The sequence below is a fragment of the Erythrolamprus reginae genome, chromosome 7, assembly GCF_031021105.1.
Source record: "Erythrolamprus reginae isolate rEryReg1 chromosome 7, rEryReg1.hap1, whole genome shotgun sequence".
NCBI classification, from domain to species: domain Eukaryota; kingdom Metazoa; phylum Chordata; class Lepidosauria; order Squamata; family Dipsadidae; genus Erythrolamprus; species Erythrolamprus reginae.
In genome coordinates, this window is record NC_091956.1 from 36341946 (window position 1) to 36362961 (window position 21016).

Consider the following 21016-nt stretch of genomic DNA (forward strand, 5'->3'; position numbering starts at 1 on the left):
GCAATCATGTCCCACCTAATCTTTCTTTTCTCTAGAGTAGCCAAACTCAAATCCTGCAACAGTTCATGTTTTAGTCTCGAAGCACCTTAATTACTTTACTCCTTGCTCTTTTTCCAAAAGTCTCAACTTTTTTGTAATGTGGTGACCAAAACTGTATGCAGTATTCCGGGTGTGATCTTATTAAGACTTTATTACATTGAAACTTTTTCCCTTTTTTGTTTTTGTAGATAACAATAACAATTATTAATAAAAAAATAAAAATATTTTTTAAATGGAACTAATGTTTAATAAGATTTTGATTCTCTGCCTGGATTGTATTAACTTTTCAAGCTGCTGCAGCACACTGCTGGCTCATATTTAAGGAATGTCCACTAAGACTTAAAGGTCTCTCTTAGAGTTATTGTTTTTGAGCCAGGTTTCATTTAATTTCTACTGGTACCTTTGGCTTTTCTTGCCGAAATGTATTTGTAATATGAAACTGTTCTCCCTGTTCCTTATCTTCTTGAATTTGATAAGTACTTAAGTTATATCTATGTCACATCATCTGATATTTTGTTGAAGTCATATTTAGTATTGTCAGCTGAAGATAACCTCGGTTCTTTCTAACGGTTCTTCGCCTTCCGAGAGCCTTCGAGAAACACGTCGATTGGGCGCCGCCCTGCCAGAGAGCGCCTGCTGCAGTCTTCCTTCCAGGGTTCCCTCTGCTCCAGCGACTTAGGTACGCAGATTCTCCGGAACGCCGCCTTCACATGACCGACGCTGAGGGCACTCTCACTTCAGGCGCAGTTGAGCCGAGGAAAAGGGGTCGCATCCCACAGTCTCCGGTGACTGAAACACGATGCTTTCGCCGGCCCGCCCAATAGCTTTGCAATTTTTGCACCCCATAAATACTCCACGGAGACCGTCTTGGGAAAGGAAGCTCTTGAGGAGGATAGCAGGCAGTACAGCAGAAAGGCGGCCGCGACGGGGAGGTCTTGCTGCAGAGTCGGAACCGAGCGTACTTACCGTCCGTCAATCCACCTCTAAAGGCCCCAAAATCGGAGGGCGGTTCTGCCGGGAAAGCAATTGACAAAATGCGACCCCTTGGAACATTGGCAGGTGCACCTGCCCGCCTCACCTCTCTGGGGATGCTTCCGTGCTGAACTGGCCCGCACCCGTTGGCTCTCCAACAGTAGGCATCGCCGGGCAAAAGCGTTTCTCGCCAATGAGTCTCCAAAGAAGTAACTTCGAGTCCGTCTCGATGGGCCCAAAAATCTGCGACCAGACCAGCTCCAGGGCGGATGGCTGGGAACTCCAGCCTCCGCCGATCCAGCGGCCAAGAGGGGGCGAGGACCGCCGAAGGCCTCTGCTGCCCAAGGGCGGACAAAGTTGTCCACAAAAAAGCGCCGAGACACTAAGCAGCCAATACGGGCTGCATCTCCTGCTGGCCGGGCTGCTCTTGATGTTCGCCTGGGCAGTGCACGCAGTCGGGGTGGCTAAGGGTGCTGTCCTGGCTTACCTCCTCTCCCTCATGGCGCTGCAGCTCCTCTGGATGGCTTGGTACTTCTGCCGCCGCTGTGCGCACAAGAGACTCATCCAGGACAAGGACACTCAGGCCGGAGCACGCTGGCTCAAGTGTGAGTGGGGTGGCACGCCCGGAGAGAGGGCCTCCGGCTGAGAAATGCGGATAGCCGCTTGGCAGGCTATCCTGGGAGGTTAGGAACACGTCCCGGTGTAGGCAGTGAAGGGCGCCATTTTAAGGGTGGAGAGTCCCCGCCGGAGACCTCCGGGGTAACGTTTCGAATAGAGCATATTGACTGAACTTTGCCCCTTTAATCTCACAGAATCCGTTACAGTACTGTATGAAAATTCTTCTCTGCAAAGAGAAATGACCCCTGCACCAGGTAGAGGATGCGCTATGTGATCTCCAAGGGCCACTCTAGAAAAAAGATCATTGGCTGTATCATTAGGAGTCCAGCTGGACCCTTATGCATATTTGGTTTGAATAGATGACTGTAACAAATGTACTGATTTAAACTTAAATTATTTTTAAGCATGTAATGAACAAATCCCGGCAGTAATGAACAAATCCTTTGAGGGGGCATTTATTTACCTTCCTTAATCCTTATTGATCAATCAACCTCTTTTTCCCAGATAGTGTATAAAACTGAGAATTTACTAGTTTGTTCATAGTTATTGTTGATTCTAATCCAAAACAAAGGCCCTGGTTTCAGTGGGGTGCCCTCCCAGGTAATCTTTTCCTGAGGATTTTGGGGAATTACATGTTGTTGGTGCTTCAGCATCTGCATTCCTATTTTAGCAATTCAACTGAGATTATGATTCATGATTCCAAATTTTATAAGAAAAGAATTATAGAAATAAGAATACAAAATACATACATTTTTGGTTTACTTTAGTAGATGTTTTGGAGGAAGTTAAAGTTAAGGCTCGAGATAGGGAATCTCAGAATGATGATAGCACTGCTATCATCTAAAAGGTTTTTGAGTGAAAAAAGTTTCACTTTCTAAGTGAAGGGCCATTGAATCCATACTGTACACATTTTTCTGTTTGTTATACAGTATTCCTTCATAAGAACCAGAATAATAGTATTTTGGAGGAAGTCTTTTAAGGGTAGCCTGTAAAGTCACCAATAACATATCTTTGCATTACCGACTCCAAGCATCCCACTAATTGTGATAAATACCCTCCTAAAGATAAGTTAGAAACCCCATTGCAAAATTCAGCAAAAGATGGCATTCCAACTACTTCTGGAGTGGAAATGGGATGATGAAACAAAAATAGTTTTTTAAGAAAGAAATATTTTAGATCTATTATGTCAATGAATAATGAGAACAACAACAAAGTGAGGGGGTTAATCCTTTCCTTCATGCTCTTGTTCAAAACTGTCCATTATCCCCAAGAAGCTGGTAGCTAGTTTTGTGTGTGTGTGTGTGTGTAAGATAAATGTCAGTGCAGGAAGTTGAACATGACAAACAAGGGTTTTGTTTTGGGTTTTTTGCTATTCTTTTAATACAAGAAATTTTACATTGCTGGGAATACCTGGTAAATGAAAATTAGAAAGCTTATCTCACTTTTTAAATACCATATATGATAACAGTTTTGGTGTATCCACAGTGAAACTGTTAAATAATTGTTTTCTTCACATATTTTCTATAATTGCTAGAACATATGTCAATGTATTAATTCAATATCATTTTCTGTCTGTTTGCAAACATCATTCCACCAAATGCTAATCCACACAAATAGAACAGAAATTGAAATGTAGGCTATATATTGAATCAGTACAGAAAAATGAAAGTTATGGATTACCAAATAGCAAAAATAATTCATCTGTTTTCTACCTGCTAGATTTGGAATGCAGCAACACAATTTAGCAACATTAAATGTTTTTAAAGGAGTTGGAGTACAGAACAGTAGGGAGAAGTTAACTGTACAACCTGATAACCAGTACAGCCTGATGACCCGTTTATGTCAATGCATAGATATGGGGGACATAGATATGGGGGCCAGATAATATTCTTTATTTTTGTGTGTCCTATCATACTTGGCCAATAAAGAATTTTCAATTTGATTTATTTCATTTATTTTACTTTATTCTATTCTAATTTTATTTTTCTATATATACAACCTAGTATTTGAAATATTGCTGCTAGCCTGTTAGGTTTAGAATAACTTTTGTGAATTAAGTTGGAATAGGTTGCCAACTGAGTTATGCCAAAGTTCTTACTTTTAGTAAAACTCTTTTGTTTAACATTTATTTCAGGTGGCATTACTTTGTTTGCAATCATTACTTTAATTATGGATTCTTTCAAAATTGGATACTTCGTTGGTTTTTCAAGCTGTTTATCAATTACAGAAGGCATTTTTCCAATTGTACATGCAGTTCATACATTTTTGCAGGTAAAGCCATTTGGTCTCTTATTCTTTCAGATGTATACAACTCTTTTACGATTATATTGTTGTGTAAGAGCCTAAACTAAACTAACATGGTTCAACATTTCTTCACCCCTTTAATTGTACTTCCGCAAAATCCATTAAAAAATTAAGTTTCACAATTACTGGATTGGTGAGGAAATTCCTAGATAATGAAAAGTAACTTCCATAAAACATTTATAAAACAGGTAATCCTGCATGGTTTTTTGTGCCAGCCCATTAAAACGGTTGAGAATAACACAAGATAACAGCTATGCTCTCATTATTTTTAATAGGAAAATTCCCAGTGGCTGAGCATTATAAGGACTGTAAAACCATTTAGTTACAAAAAGTGTCATTTGTTGGTTTTATAGTAACATCTAGTTTATATTTGGGTTCCATTGAAAGCCCTTAATTTTGTGATTAACTTGCTAAATAAGTTTGAAAGTATGGAAAACTGATGTACTATTAGTACTAATGAACTTCCATCTTGAACTAACAGTTGCACACTAAAGTTGCACGCTTCAGCTCTGTGCGCCGCTGAGGAGCGCCCTGCCCCTGCACTCCTTCTGCCTGGCAGCCATTCTGTGTGGTGGCTGAAGCTGCAGCAGTGGCTATCTTGGCATGGAAAGCCGGATCGGGAGCAGTGTCTGAAACCTCTGTGCCCTGTGTGCTGCCAATTCTGGCTCCACTTTTCTGCAGCAGATGCACTATGGCTGTGAGTCAGTGGGGGCCAGGGGGCGCAAACCAGACAGGCAGCAGCTTGCTTGGAATTGTGGCCAATTCCACTGGGATTGGTGGGGTGCAGAGGTTTCAGCCGCCACTCCTGATCCTTGGGTTTCTATGCCAAGATAGACACTGCTTCAGCTTCAGTTTCCCCTGGGGTTCTCCCATTCTTAGCTCTGGGGACCACGCCCACTCATGCCGGTCTTCCGGTCGCTCTCTTTTCTTGGCGGGGGTGCCGCAGCCTCTGGAGCCATAACCCCCATGTGGCCTGGGAAGAAAGAGGCAAAGGGAGCCCCCACCCGCCATCCCCGTGGTCTCCCAGAGAGGAAGTAATTAAGGAAGGAACAAGGGAGAGAAAAATTGAAGTATGGCTGCTGTTGAGAGCAAAATTGGAACAGAATTGATGCAAATTTATGGAATGATCCACTTAGCGATGGTGATCCACTTACTGATGGTAACTCAGTGATGGTAACTCACTTAGTGATGGTAACTCACTTAGTATTCAGGGAGGAGATGCTGAAAAAGATATGAAGCAAGTGAGTGTTGAAGCATAGGAGCAGTCAAGATGGAACAAGGGGATTCTATCTGACAGGCATTCTGCTAGTAAAGTTAAAGTGTATAAAGTATGGTATGAACCAAGAAACTATAAACAATGGATAGAAGCCATGAACAAGGAAATCTATGAGTGAACATAGAATGTTCATATCTATGACTTTGCCATAGGGTAGCAAATCTGTAAGATATAAATGGATATACAAAAAGAAAGTACTACCCAATAATGAGGTCCAGTATAAGGTAAAGTTAGTGACACTAGCTTTTTTTACAGATGAAAAATGTGGACTATGAGGAGGTATTCATACCAACGGTATCAGGCTGGCACTAGTGTTGGCAGTGGCACATGCCATACAATTTGGAATTTTGACATAACCTCAATGCAGAATTTGAGGAATAAATTTACATAGTTTAGGCACCAAGATATAAAAAGCCTGACATGGTGTATAAATTGAAAAAGCCATTTATAGGCTGAAGCAGTCAGCCAAGAATTGGAATACCTGTTTAGATACTGCATTGAAGAATCTTGGGTTCAAGAGTTGCAAAACTCATGGTTGCATATACACAGGAAAGTTACAAGATAGTGATTGCCAATGAGTAACATTTGTGGATGATCTTTGTTTCATTGCAAAGAATGTATCACAGGTAAAAGAATTTGCTAATAATAACTTATAAGAAATTTGAACTAAATAATTTGGGTCTTCAAATACAGATATCTGAAGAATATTAAGTTAATTGGATTTATGTCTCTACCAGTCACAAAGAGAGGAGTGTCAGAATATTCAGGACTGGGAAAACATTGTAACAAGGTCAGCCAATGAATAGATATGGTAACAGATCAGCCAATGGGGCTTGTTTTGGAAACAGAAACTTAAGCTAGAAGTCTGGGCATGGCTTAGCTTTGTGCTCTGCTCTAAAATGAAATTAGTCTGGACTTGTTTTGGTCTGCTCTACTGAATTGAAACTGGAAACTGATCTCTCTTCTTTACCATGTTGGAAGTACCACTTTTGGCATTGTACATTTATTATGTGTGTTATTATGTATCTAAGGAAGTTATTGAATCCTGTTGAATCAGTTTACCTGTATGTGCTTTCTAGATGTGATTTCTGCAACAAATCTTACACCTACGTATCCTGTAATTCCCTAGTTTATAACTTTATTTTGGGGAATGTACAAAGGGGATGGCCATCTGTTTACGCTCAGTTTGGAAGTCTCACAGAAGAAGTGCATGGTAACGACTCCTTATCCCTTTTTCCAGATGACCATTTCCACAATATCTTCAGTGGATTGGCTCATTCACCATCAAACTGAGGGAAGGGGTTTCTAACCACTTTATTCTAACAGAATTGCCTGGGGGACCTCCAACTCTACTTTGCTTTCCAACCTTCTCTTCCTATCAATAACAGTTTCCTTTTGAAATGCTAAATTTTGGAGAGTCTATGCTTTCTTGAAGAGGAAGCAGAGGCAAGGTCTTACAATAGGTCAAATTTAAGAAAAACAAATTGGAGTTACTGTAAAAAAGTACTTTATCAAGATGTCTCATGTCCCGTTAAAAGGTTATCTTCACATAATTGAGAAAGGCCCCAATCCTGCTGGCCATCCAGAAAGTCATGCTATGCAAATATTGTTGGGGGGGACACAGGTTGTTCTATAGGCAGGAATGTTCTCAAAACTCTGTCTTCAAACAAAGTAGTTTCACACACTCTTAGCTATTTGTTAGGGTTCCAAATAGCATCCAAAATTAAATCAGAGTCTAAGGCAAAGTATTCCTCAAAATTCCAGTTTATTAACAGAGCCATATTGGCACATCTGGTTGAAACCTGAATCTGAAGTCCCTCATCCAGGTGAAAGTTCAAGCCCTTGCCCCCACACCCTCAAGCCCATCATGTTGACAATCTTCAACTGCCAGGGTGGCAAAATCCACCCATCTCCTTCCGTGCAAGGGTAGGAGTGCAGAGACAAAGGATGACTTTGACTGTCTAGAAAGAATTTGTTATGGCTACATACAAACAGCCCTCATGCTATCTTTCCTTCCAGTTTCCCACAGTAAAGAATACATATTAAAATAGTGGAAGGCCAAAGAGCCTAGCTAAAATGGCTTTGGCCTCATAGGCGGCCTCCCCTCAAGAAAAGATCATGTCCTACAAGAAAAGAAAGAAAATAACAGGAGGTTAATACAGCATCCTTATCCATCCCTCGCCCCCCTTTGGGGCACCCTTTGGTTTGTTTGGATATTTGTGGTGGAATTGCTTCACTAGCTTGTTAGCTTTCACATTCCTACTTTTTACCCAAGTAGCTTCTGGCAAAGGATACCCCTAAAATTTTCTTCACCTCATAATGTGTCTCTCCTTGTATTATTACAGGGGGAGGTAGTGGTTGGATTTGTAGTCTTAAAGCTGACCCAATCACTGGTTTTAATAAAGTGCAATGAAATACAGGATAAATTTTCCCTAATATTTTAGGCAATTAAAGCTGAACTGCAACTAGGTTGATAATTTTAACGATTGAGAAAGCACCCAAGAATTTTGGTCCTAGCTTTTTGCTAGGCATTTTCATTTGGATGTGTTTGGTGGACAACAAAACTTTATCCCCCATTCAGAAGGGGGCCTGCTTATTTCTTTTCTTTTTTTAAAAAATATTTTTTATTGATTTTTAACAATTTAACATCACACAACATAAAACAGTGCGTAGTGAATTGTGCCCACCACCCCGACATACACACATTCCCCACCGCCAAATTGGGGGTATTTCTTGTATAGTCCACTTAACCCAAGAGCAATATATCTGTTTACATATTATAGAGTGATTCCAATTTATTTCTTGTAGCTTGGTCTCGGATTCTGCTCGTCATATATCGTCTTACCTTGTCTCACCGTCCCATCAGCTGTCCCAACTCAGTTTCATTATCCAAATTTATCCTTTTTTCCATAATTTCAAATTGAATATGGTCCACCATGTACCTATACCAATTTTGCATTGTCCATTTTGTTGCATCCTTCCAACCCAGAACTATTACTGCCTGAGCGCTTTCTATTGCTGCTTTTTTTATTTCTCTAAATTCTCCCATCGCATTACTTTTTACTAGTACTGCCATTTCCTTAGTGATTGTCCATTGTATATTTAACATTCTATTGATATCCTCTTTCACTTTTTGCCAAAATTCCTGCACTATCGGGCATTCCCAAAACATATGCATAAACACTCCTTTGTCTTGACAACCATGCCAACAATTCCCCCTGACATTCTGCTGAAAATGTGCGAATTGAACGGGAGTGAAATACCACTTATGTAATATTTTCCTTCTCATTTCCCTGATTCTTGTATTTTTAATTTTCCTTATATCTTCTACTATATTTTCCATTTCTTGTACCTCTACTAATATCTCATTTTGCCACCATTTAGTCAATCCATCGATCGTGTCCCCATCTGACTGCACTAGCAATTTGTATATACAGTAATATCTCATGATACGAACTTAATTGGTGCAAGGAGGAGGTTCGTAACACGAAAGGTTCGTAAGATGAAACATTGTTTCCCATAGGAAACAATGTAACGTCAATTAATTCGTGCAACCAAAAAAAAAAACCCGTAAAAAAATTGGCAACATCCAGGAAGGCCAATGGAAATTCTCCCATCTGCAGCGTCATCGGTCTCCGGGCAGACTCTCCCTCGACTTGAATTCACTTCAGCCTCCGGAACCCGGAAGTTTGGCAAAAGTTCGGCGTTTGGAGGCTCCTGGGAAGCCGCCCGGCTGTTTTAAAAGGTGACCGCCGGGCTGGGGGGCTTCCCAGCAACCTCCTGAACCCCGAACTTTTGCTGAATTTCCTGGTTTGCGGTTCAGGAGGCTGAAGTTGCTTCATGGCTGAAGTCGAGGGAGAATCTGCCCGGAGACCGATGACGCTGCAGATGGGAGAATTTCTATGGGCCAATGGAAATTCTCCCATCTGCAGCGTCATCGGTCTCCGGGCAGACTCTCCCTCGACTTGAATTCACTTCAGCCTCCTGAACCGTTCGTAACTCGAAAAAAGTTCGTAAGAAGAGGCAATTTTTTTCTGAACCCCGGGTTCGTATCATGAGTTGTTCGTAAGACGAGGGGTTCGTATCTTGAGGTACCACTGTATTAGTTGCTTGCGCCTTTATCCCCTCACTTTTTTCTCTTATTATTTTCTCTAACCCTGTCTCCTCCCTCCATAATACTTCTTTATTCTCCCTTTCATTTAAATATTTACATATTGCATTTATTTGTAGCCACCTTCCCTTATCTAACCACCATTCTATACGATTTCTACTTGGCCTGCCATCCTTTTCGTATAACTGTTCTATCTTAGTTATCCCTCTTCCCTTCAACTCTCCTATAACCCTATTTAAGTTAATTTCATTTTCTCTATTTATTACATAAAGCGATGACAGTTTAGATTTATATAATCCTATTTTCCCCTGCCATTTTTTCCAAATTTCCATAGTCCCTTTCATTGGGCCTATTAATTTACCTATATCACTCCTATTTCACTTTCTAAAAATTAATTCTCTATTGTTCATCCCGTTTATCTGTTTTTCCAATTTCGCCCATTTATTTTCACATAATTGCAACTCCATTAACCTTTCCATTTGAAAAGCTTCCCTATACAGCTCCAAACATGGAACTACCCATCCCCCCTCTTTTTCATTCGCAATTAACCACTTTTTTCTTATTCTTGGTCTCTTGTCTTCTTCAATCCAATAATTTAGTTTTTTGTCCCACTCTTTAACCTTACATACCAATAGCCCCCCCGACAGCACCTGAAATAGGTACATCATCTTGGGAGCTATCATCATTTTTAAAGCTCTTATTTTAGAGAGTCTCCTTAGCTTTTTATCTTTCCAGCTCCTCATCTGTTTCAACATTTTCCTCCATATTAATATATAATTAATCTCTTCAATTTTCGCTGGGTTTTTCAATAACCAAATTCCCAAATATTTTATTTTTTTAAGTCCTAATTTCAACCCTGATTCTTTCCTAATTTCTATCTGTTCTCTCGGATCTATATTTAAACACATAATCTCTGATTTTTCCATATTAACCGACAGTCCCGATTCCTGCTTAAACTCTTGTAAAATATTTATTATACCTTTAATCATCTCCATCGGGGTCTGGGTCAATATAATTGCATCATCTGCAAATAAATTTATTTTCATTTCTAATTCCCCTATTCTATATCCTGCCCAAGTGTTATCTTGTCTTATCTTATTAGCTAAGCTCTCTATTGCTATTACGAATAATTTTGGAGATAAAGGGCATCCCTGCTTGGTGCTGTTTAATATTTTAATACTCTGCGTTCTTTGTCCATTCACTCTTATATATGCTTCATTTCCTTTATAAATCTCTTTTATAGTTTCACAAAATTTCCCCCCCATATTTAGTTCGTTACATAATTTATATAAATAGCTATGGTTAACTTTATCGAACGCTTTATAAACATCTAATTTCAAAATTCCCAATTTCCTTTTAGTAGCGGTAGCATGGTGCATCACATTCATTACATTTTTAATTGGTTCGCTTATTTTCCTTCCCTTCACGAATCCATATTGATCCTCTTCAATTATTTTTGGTAAAATATTTTCTAATCTATTTGCCAGTATTTTCATAAATATTTTATAATCCTGATTTGCCAAACTGATCGGACGGTAAGACCCAGGCTCTCTTAAATCTCGACCCATCTTCGGAATGGTAACAATTTCTGAAAGCTTCCATGTCTGCGGGATATCACGATTTAACAATATATTATTAAACAATTTCCCCAAATGCGGCAACAACACATTCACATAAGTTTTATAGAATTCCCCTGTAAACCCATCTGGGCCTGGTGCTTTGGCTTGTTTTAACCCTTTAATTACTCTAGCAATTTCATCTTGTGTAATTTCTGCATTCAAAATTTGTTTATCTTCTTCACTTACTATTTTCCCAACCTTGAGGACTCCTATCTTCACTTGCTCCTCTTTATACAAATCTTCATAATATTTCCTCATTATCTCCTCTAACTGGTCATTACCATATCTAACCACTCCACTAGTGTCCCTCAATGCTAAAATACATGATTTTTCTTTCCTCTTCTTCAGATATCTCGCCATTTGCTGCATTGATCTTGTCCCCCAGCTCTGTATTTTTTGTCGCATCGTCATTCTCATCTTGTTCCATTTAATCTCATACACCATCAACTGTTTCTTTTTCAATTTCAATAAACTATTCCAATCTCTACTTTTCGTTAATCTTAACTGCTCTTGTATCAAATCTATTTCCCTTATCTTCCTCTCCCTCTCTCTACCCCACCTCTTCCTAATATCCGCTTCCATACATATACATTGTCCCCTCATGAAGGCCTTACATGCATCCCATACAATTGATTGTTTAATACCATCCACATCATTAATTCTAAAATATTCTGATAACTCTGTTTGCAATTTCTCTTTATTTTGTTCCCTAGCAGTTACAACTGCATTATATCTCCAAATTCTTTGATTACGTTCCTGACCTATTTCCAATTCTGCCAATAGTGGGGCATGATCTGATATCCATATACTTTTAATGTCTACTTTTTTAACTTGTATATTGCCTCCCCTATTCATTAATATGTAGTCTATGCAGCTAAATGTATGATATCTTGCTGAATAATATGTAGCTCTGTTTAAAATATCTGCATGTAGATCCACCATATTAAGTCTGTTTAAATGTAACATCCTGCTATTTGCAGTCCCATTTGTTAATTGCATATTAAAATCTCCTGCCAAAAAAGTTGAGCCCTCCGTAAAGTTGTCTAACTTCTTCTTAGTATTTATTATAAATTGTTTTGTTTTAACATTTGGGGCATAAATTGCTGCTAATGTCAGCTTCTTTTGATTTATTTTCCCTTTAACAAATATCCACCTTCCTTCTCTGTCTTTCTGAATTCCCACCTCTTCAAAATTAACCCTCTGATGAATCAGAATCGCTGTGCCTCGGCTTTTTTGTGTTCCTCTCGACTCAAACACCCATTTCCAATTTCTATCATTAATCAAGTTATCCCTTCCTCCCCTTCTTTTATGTGTTTCTGTCAAAATCATAATATCCACCTTGTATTGCTTAGCCATCCTTAATATCCTAAAACGTTTCAAATCCGATCCCAAACCATTCACATTTAAAACCATTATCTTACACTCCGTCATAATATACCAAAATCACCATTTCCCCCTCTTGTTTTGCCCTTGGTTTGTTTCCCCCCCTTTCTTTACCCCTATTACCCCCCCCCCAATGTGCCTCCCCCTGTGCTCCCCCCACTGAGAGGGGAGAAGACAAGAAAAATAACTTGCCCATACATGAGGCACATTATCTGGATTGCGTTCCCACTCAACTAGATCCTCTTTCAACCCTTTTTAATTTTAATAAAGAGAAAATTTCTCCCCCCTCCTTTCTCCTTTAAATAATTCCTTCTTTAATTTTAAATTCTTAAACCACCTTTTTCTCCCCCTTAGACTTCCCCCACTGAATGACAGATATACAGGAATCCCAAGGCATCTCCAAGAAAAATAATAATAATAATAACAATAATAGTAATAGTAATAATTCTTTTTCTTTCTTTTTTTTCACAACAAGACAAGGGACCAAACACCATCACTTTCTGGCTCTCTTCTCACGCAGAGCCCGTGTTTTTCTCTGCTCCTTTCTGATGGCCTCCACCTGCCCGCTTAACTCCTTCAGCTGCTCTTCCCTTCGTCTTTCCTCCTCGTCTGGGGTACTCCGACTGTCAAAAGACTCTTCTCCTTCATATGCTAGTGCTCCAGTTTCATCAAACTTAATCCCCAGTTGATCCAATAAAGCCTTTCCCTCCTCCAATGAACGTGCTCTGTACATTTTATTGTCCTGGAACACCAAGATGGCCATTGGGTAGCCCCAGCTAAATCTGGTTCCACTTTGATATAACCGGTTTGCAATTGGTTTCAAAACAGCTCTCGCTCTCAGGGTTTCCCAGGAAAGATCCCTCAGAACCCTTATCTCATTTCCGTCTTGTTTAAGGCTTGTAGAAGTCTTCAAAGTTTTATAAATCATCTCTGCTTTTTTTTCACTAAGGAAAGCGACGATTATATCCCTCTGCCTCCCGTCTCTTCTGGGAGCCGCCCAGTGAACTCGCAACAATTCTTCCAAGCTGACATGTACGTCTGTCTGTTTATTTAACCAAGCACATACAGCTTCTGTTAACTTTAAATCAGAGGCCGAATCCATTCTGAACCCACGTAAACGCAAATTCCTCCTTCTCTGTCGGTCCTCTAAATTTGCAATTCTATCATTTATTTGTTTTATTTTTCCATCGTAATCCATCACTTGTTTCTCAACTTTCAGTATCTTTCCAGCAGAGGATTCCTCCTCCTTTTTAATTTGCTTTACTTCTGAATCCAACTGTTCCATTTTAGTTTCTACTTTATTAAATCTCTGTTCAAATCCAGTGCAAATGTCCAGCAATTTATCCAGTTTTTTTTCAATGTTCGCTAAGCTGGAAACGTCTTCTTTTTTCCCTCCCTCCGCCATTTTAAGATTTATTGTACTCACTTATCACTTCCTTGTTACAGCGAAAGCACCTCCGTCTTTGCTTGAAATCGTAAATCTTCAAATTCTCTTTGATGCCCGCAGATTCCTGTACCTCCTATTTTTTTCTAAGAAGGATTTATAGTATTTTTAAGGGAGAGAAAACTCTTTACATTATATATTTATTCAGAGCCAGAGGTGAAATGCCTAAAAACCAATTCGGCACATGCGCAATCCGGGGCCTGCTTATTTCTTGTAAGCTTCCACCACTTCAGCTAGTGCTTTCTTGGTATTCTACGACCCTTTTTTCAGCGTCTTCATCCACTCAACCAGGGATATTGAAGTGGGGCATTTCTTTTTTTTAAAAAATATTTCATTAATTTTTCATAAAAATACAAACAAACATCGAACATATACAGGGGCTACAATTGCCCCGCTCAAAATAGAAGTCTTTCTAATACAGAAAAGAAAACACTAGAATTTGTAAGATCAATACAGAAAATAGAAAAAAGAGGAAAAAAATTGTTTAAAATTTTCATATATTAAAACTTTTGTAAGAAAATCAATTCGTATACATGTTGCACACATTCATTTAGTATTCTTTTTATTCAACCATATATAAATCCTTTCCCAAATTTTATAAAAATTTGTTTCTTCTTGATTATTTAACTGCCTCGTCATCATGTTTATCTCCGCACACTCTATGATTTTCCTTAGTACGTCATTCTCCTTGGGGATATCTTTTTCTTTCCATTTTTGTGCATATACAATCCTGGCGGCAACCAGGATATGTGTTATTAAATAATAAATTTCATTTTTATATTTTTGATTTGTTATGCCTAGAAGAAAAAACTCTGGGGTTTTCCTAATCTGAAGGGTAATTTCTTTTATCCATCTTTCTATTTTATTCCAATAGAGTTTGGCTTTTTGGCAAGTCCACCACTGATGATAGTAGGAACCTATTTCTCTGTTGCATTTCCAACAATTTGGAGATGTTTTCGGAAACATTTTTGAAATTCTATTAGGTGGTAAATGCCACTTGTAAAACATCTTAATCTGATTTTCTTTAAATGAAACTGATTTAGTTATTTTCCAATCATATGTCCAGACTCTTTCCCAGGTATCTAACTCAATTTCTTTTCCTAAATTTTTACACCAACTTATCATATTATCTTTTAAAATCAAATCGGTAGTTTTAAAGCTGATCAAATATTTATATACTTTTCCTATTAGTTTTCTCTGGTTTGTAATTAACATGTTCCCTAAATAATTTTTCCCCTTCCTGAATATATATGTTTTGATGTCTTTTTGATATCTGGACTGAATCTGCATGTATTGCCACTAATCTATTGTTACTCCCGCATCTTTTGTCTAGATTTCAATTTCATTTGTTCATCTATTAATTCTTTGTATTTCCATATCTTCCTTTCTTGAGTTAAGTTAGGGTGGCAAATTGCTTCTATAGGAGAAATCCATTCTGGAATTGTTAAGAAATGATCTTTTTTTATATCCTTCCAAACATCTAATAAGGCATTTCTCATCATGTGTTTCTTAAAATAAGAATGTGTTTTATACTTATCATGCCATATAAAGGCATGCCAGCCAAGCATAAGATCGTGGCCCTCCAAATTCAATAATCTTCTATTTTCCAAAGTTAGCCATTCCTTAATCCAAGATAAGGCGGTAGCCTGGTAATATAACTTCCAATTGGGGAGAGCGAGCCCTCCTCTTTCTTTAATATCTTCTAAAGCACTTAGTTTTATTCTCGCCTTTTTCCCTTGCCATAAAAAATTCTTAACAATCTTTGTTAATTCTTTTTAAAAAATTTCTCCAGGATTTATAGGAATAACCTGAAATAAAAACAATACTTTGGGTAAAATATTCATCTTAATTGTTGAAATTCTCCCTATGAAGGATAATTGTAAATTATTCCATATTTCTAAATCCTTTTTAATTTCACCACTGAGTTTCATATAATTGTCATTTTTTGGAGACATTGTTTTAGCTGTAACCCAAATACCTAAATACTTCACTTTCTTTACTATCTTCATATCCGTCAAATTTTCCAATTGTCTTATTTGTATATCTGTCATATTCTTAATTAATAATTGTCTTATTTCTATTAATTTTTTTCCCAATATTTTTTTTATTATTTTTCATTAGACAAACAAAAACAAACATTCAACATTCAAGGAGCTACCATTGCTCCGCTTGTCGTAGAAGTCTAACTAGTACAGAAAAAAACCCCTAACTATAATCAGATCAATACAGAAATATAACACATGCACTCTATGTTCTTGTTAAATTTAACTCTGTATTCTTTATGTTAATTAATTTTCTTATCTATAAAATATCAAATACTTAAACTAGTAATAAAATATAAAAAATAACACTTTAAAATTTATAATATTGCAAAAATAGTCTAGGTTTATATTGTTTTTAAACTTACATTGTATCTATTTATTATCATGTTTTTTATTTGTTTGCCTGGCAGAAATCCATTTTGGTCGCCATGTATCATGTCATTTATAATACTTTTGAACCTATTGGCAAAAATTGTCACAGTTTGTAAGTGATTAAAGTCCGTTAGAACCTTAATTACCGTGGAGGCGATGGATAGAAGGCTTTAGTCATTTGTTCAAAACAAGATTTCTTTTATTATAAAAGTAGAAAATAAAACATGTCTCAAGGGACAACATAACAAATACATCTTTCATTATGGAGGATATAAAAGAGAATGGAGTTTTAGGATGAAGAAGAAGGAAGTAATGTTAGATTTGGTAGGATGTTACATCATAATAGGAGGATATTAGTAAACCACACACAGTTAACTCTTTAATTACTAAATGTCTCTGGGGCTGGCAATATTCAGCGTGACAAAAATTGATACAAAAATTTTTTAATCCACATTTAACAATGAAATTGGTGTATAATTCTCAATTTTTTCCTTCTCCGTACCCACTTTATGTATTAAAGTTATTAGAGTTTCTGACCGTGTTTTGGGTAATTTGCCTTCTGCTATTATTTGATTATATATCTCCAAAATATTTGAAAAAAGTATTTCTATATCTAACTTATAAAATTCTGCTGGTATCGCATCTGGGCCCGTCGCTTTATTATTTTTCTGATTCTTTACAGATTGTCTTAATTCTATTTCTGTAATAGGTTTACAGTGTTCCCTCGATTTTCGTGGGTTTGAACTTCATGAAAAGTCTATACCACGGTTTTTCAAAAATATTAATTAAAAAATACTTCGCGGGTTTTTTCCCTATACCACAGTTTTTCCCCCCGATGATGTCATATGTCATCGCCAAACTTTCGTCTGCTTTTAATAATTTTTTTTTTAATAAACTTTAATAAATAAACATGGTGAGTAATAATCTAAATAATTGCTAAGGGGATGGAAAATTGCAATTTAGGGGTTTAAAGTGTTAAGGGAAGGTTTGTGATACTGTTCATAGCCAAAAATAGTGTATTTACTTCCGCATCTCTACTTCACGGAAATTCGACTTTCGCGGGCGGTCTCAGAACGCATCCCCCGCAAAAAGCGAGGGAACATTGTATTTAATCTTTGCTGTTGTGTTTCAGTTAAGACTGGTAAGTCTATATTCCTTAAATATTCAAAAATCAAATCCTCCTTTATTTCTTCTCTCTTGTATAATTGCCTATAAAATTCTAATACTATTTCCCTTTTTTCCTCCGTTCTGTGTTTTATTATACGTTTGGAGTCCGTCAATTTTTTAATAATCTTGTTTTCTCTCTCTTTTCTAAGTTTATATGACAACCATCTTCCTGGTTTATTCGCATATTCAAAATATTCCTGTTTTGCTCTTTTTATTTTTTCTGCTATTGATTCTTGTTCTATCAATCTTAATTTATGTTTTATTAATTCTCTCTGATTTTTAACTTTATCATCGTTATCATCCTTTTGCATTAACAATTCTAATTTTTTCAATTCTTCCTCTAATTTTTGGTAATATATTTTCTTCTCTTTATTTATTTTTTGCTATAAAAGAAATTGTTAACCCACGTATATGTGCCTTTGTTGTGTCCCAAAGGTTTTGAGGGGTAGTATCACTATTTTTGTTTATTTTGAATAAAACTTCTAGTTCCTTCTCTATCCATTTTTTGTACTCTGGATCCTTTACTATGTTTCTATTCATTGACCCATTATTTATTTTCTTTTTGCCTTTCCAATGTATCAATAAAGGGTTGTGATCTGCCCAGGTGTTTGTCTTTATTTCTATGTCACTAATTTGTTCCATTATATGTACTGGGGCCCAGGCCATATCTATCCTGGACCAAGTCTTATGTGGGTTAGAATAAAAAGTGTATTGTTTCTCTTTTAAGTGATATTCTCGCCATATGTCTTTTAATAATAATTCTGTACGCATTTTCCAGAATGTCCCAGGTAAGATTACCTTTTTTTCTTTTCTTTTCTTTTCCCTGTATAATCTATTTGATCATCTGAGATTGCATTAAAATCTCCTATTATTATCATATTTTCTATTGATAATTTGTTTATTTTTTCATGTAATTCTTTATAAAATTGTTTTTGGTTGTCATTTGGTGCATAAATTGAAACAATTACAAGAGGTTTTGTTTCTAACTAATTGTACCATTAAAATCCTGCCTTCACTATCATTATACATTTGTTTAGATTCAATTGATTCATCAATATACATTGCAACTCCTCTTTTCTTTTGATTTGCCAGGCTAGTATATAGTTTCCCTAATTTGGAGTTATTGAGAAGACTTCTTTTTGATTTTTTAATATGAACTTCTTGTTAAATATTTATTTGTGCTTTTTGTTTCTTGAGTTTAGTTAATATTTGATTTATTTTCTTTGGATTATTTAATCCGTTGACATTGACTGAAAAAATTTTCAGATCATGAGCCATCTTTATTTGTAGTATTTTTTGGTTTCTTTCGGTTCTCGAACTCTCGTATCTAAGACCAGTTCTTGTGAAACCTGTGGTTGTTTCTTCTTTACTACCTGTATTTCTCCCCCTCCTCATGAAGTGAGGAGGTGGGCCCCCTCACTTCATCTTTACTCTTAAGTTCTATCTGGAGTTGATCAATCTTGTCCAATCCGCTTTGTGCAAAGAAGGAACTTGTTTGGTCCACACTTTCTATCTTCACTTTCATTGCTTGCCAGGTTAGGGTGAGGCCTTCTGGTACCAAACATCTGAAAACAATATTCTTTTTGATTAAAACACTTGTAAGGAAGTAATATTCTCTTCGACTTTCTCTTACTCTCTTAGGAACTTGTTTCAAAATCGTAATTTCTTTCCCGTTGCATTTAAAAATCTGATTCCTTGCCTGTCTCAGTATATCATCTTTGATTATTCTTCTTGCAAACTTAATGTGTACTTCTCTTGGTAAGTTGTGGCGTCTTAAATATCCAGTTTGGACTCTGTACACTTCGTCTATTTCTCTTATCAGTTCTCCTGGATCAGCTTGTAAAATTTCTCCTATTACTGCCGCCATTTTTGCCGATAGATCTTCATCTCTTTCTTCTTCTTCAATATTTTGAAATCTCAGGCCATGTGATGCAGATTGGAGTTCAAGGTTGGTTATTGCTGTGTCAAAGCCTCTGCAGGCTACGTAATTGTGGTCTTCATATTCTTCTACCTTTTGTCCCATATCTTGAATTTTTTCTTCTGTTGCTTTTATTCTTTTTTCACTCTCTTGTAAATTTTGTTGTATAACTTTCATGTTCCTGTCCATTTCAGTCATGCTCCCTTTTACTTCTGCAGTTTCGTTTTTGAGTTTGCCGATCTCTTTTTTGATCTCAATTTTCAACGTACCCATCTCATTTTTCATCTCTTTCATCTCTTGCTTCATTTCTTCCAAGTATTTTTTCACTTCTTCTTTATTAGTTTCAAGTTGAGTTTTGGTCTGAGTTTGTGTCTTCTGCATAAAATCTTGGATGCCTGCTAATGTGTCTTGAATAGACTGGAGGTTTAGTTCTGTAGGTGCCTTTTCTCTCTTCTTTTCTTTTTCCTTGGCTAACATTGTTGTAATTTTCCTTTGTTGTAATGGAGATGATGTTGGAGATACTTTGGGCGTAGGGGTTGGAGTTGGAGTAGCTGTTTGTTTTCGAGTTGTTGTTGTTGTCACCGAAGTCACACTTTGTGTCCTGTAAGAAGCTTTGATATCTCAAAATTTAAACCTTGTTTTACAATTACTTTAAACAGTGTCTTATTGTTCACAATTAAAAAGAAGATTTAAAATTTATAATACTAACAATGAAAAATATAAAATTAAAAAGGGAGAAAGAGTAAAAAGAATATCAATTCAATTTTATTAACAATTAAAAAGAAAGGGAAGGAAAGAGACAAATGAAAGAAAAAATAATTAGAAAATAAAAAATCAGCAGAAGGAAAATTTTAATAGTGCTAAGTCTAAGAAAGAAACAAAAATAAGGAAAAAGGGAAGACCAGTCTCTTAAATTTTAAATCCAAACGTTATGAGGGGGACCAGGTAGAAAAGGGGAGAGAATAAAACTTCTAGCACATATTATTTTCCTAGTTTAATTAATAGAAAAGAAAAAAAGCAAGAAGAATAGAGAAAGAAGAAAGAGTAGAAAACTATTAAAATTATTTAGTTCAAAAATCTATATATAAAATTTTAAAATAAAAATAAGAATAAAAATGAAAATATTTTTTTTTCCAAATCTTTTTATTGTTTTATAGATACATATATCACAAGTTGTTTATTCAATTTACAGATCTTATCCAGCTTTTTTTTTTAACCTGTGCCAATTGCTCCACATATGTTTGGATTTGTTAATTCTGTTTCCATTAAGTAGGTTTGTCATCTCGTCCATTTCTGCACATGTATATATCTTGTCTATTATTAAATTTACATTGGGAGTCTGATCATTCCTCCATGTTTGCGCTATGGCGATTCTTGTCGCTGTGTTTATGTGAGTCAATAAGAACAGAGTTTGTTTAGAATATGATCTTTTCCAATTCCGAGAAGCATGCCCTCGGGAGAGTATTCTATTTCCTCCTTTGTAATTTCCTTTAACCATTTGTGAATTGTTTCCCAGGTTTTTTTAATTTTAGGGCAGGACCACCACATATGGAAGAAAGTACCTTTTTCTTTATTACATTTCCAGCATATGTTTTGTAGTACTGGGTAAATTTTGGCTAATCTCGCCAGTGGTAAATACCACCTGTAAAACAATTTGTAATAGTTTTCTTTATAGGCTGATGATAAAGTGATTTTAGTTATTGCATTCCATGTTTTTTCCCATTCTGCTATATGAATTTCTCTTTGTATGT

At 36.6% G+C, this 21016-nt stretch overlaps 1 protein-coding gene across 1 annotated transcript in view; it reads left to right on the forward strand.

Annotated features, from left to right (window-relative positions):
• The first annotated feature begins 1204 nt into the window (after positions 1–1204).
• Positions 1205–21016, forward strand: part of OTOP1 (otopetrin 1) — a 107532-nt gene continuing 87720 nt past the window's right edge. Inside the window, exons 1-2 of the mRNA XM_070756592.1 lie at positions 1205–1616; positions 3764–3900. Coding sequence (XP_070612693.1) covers positions 1205–1616; positions 3764–3900 — 549 coding nt within the window. The remainder of the gene's footprint in view (positions 1617–3763; positions 3901–21016) is intronic.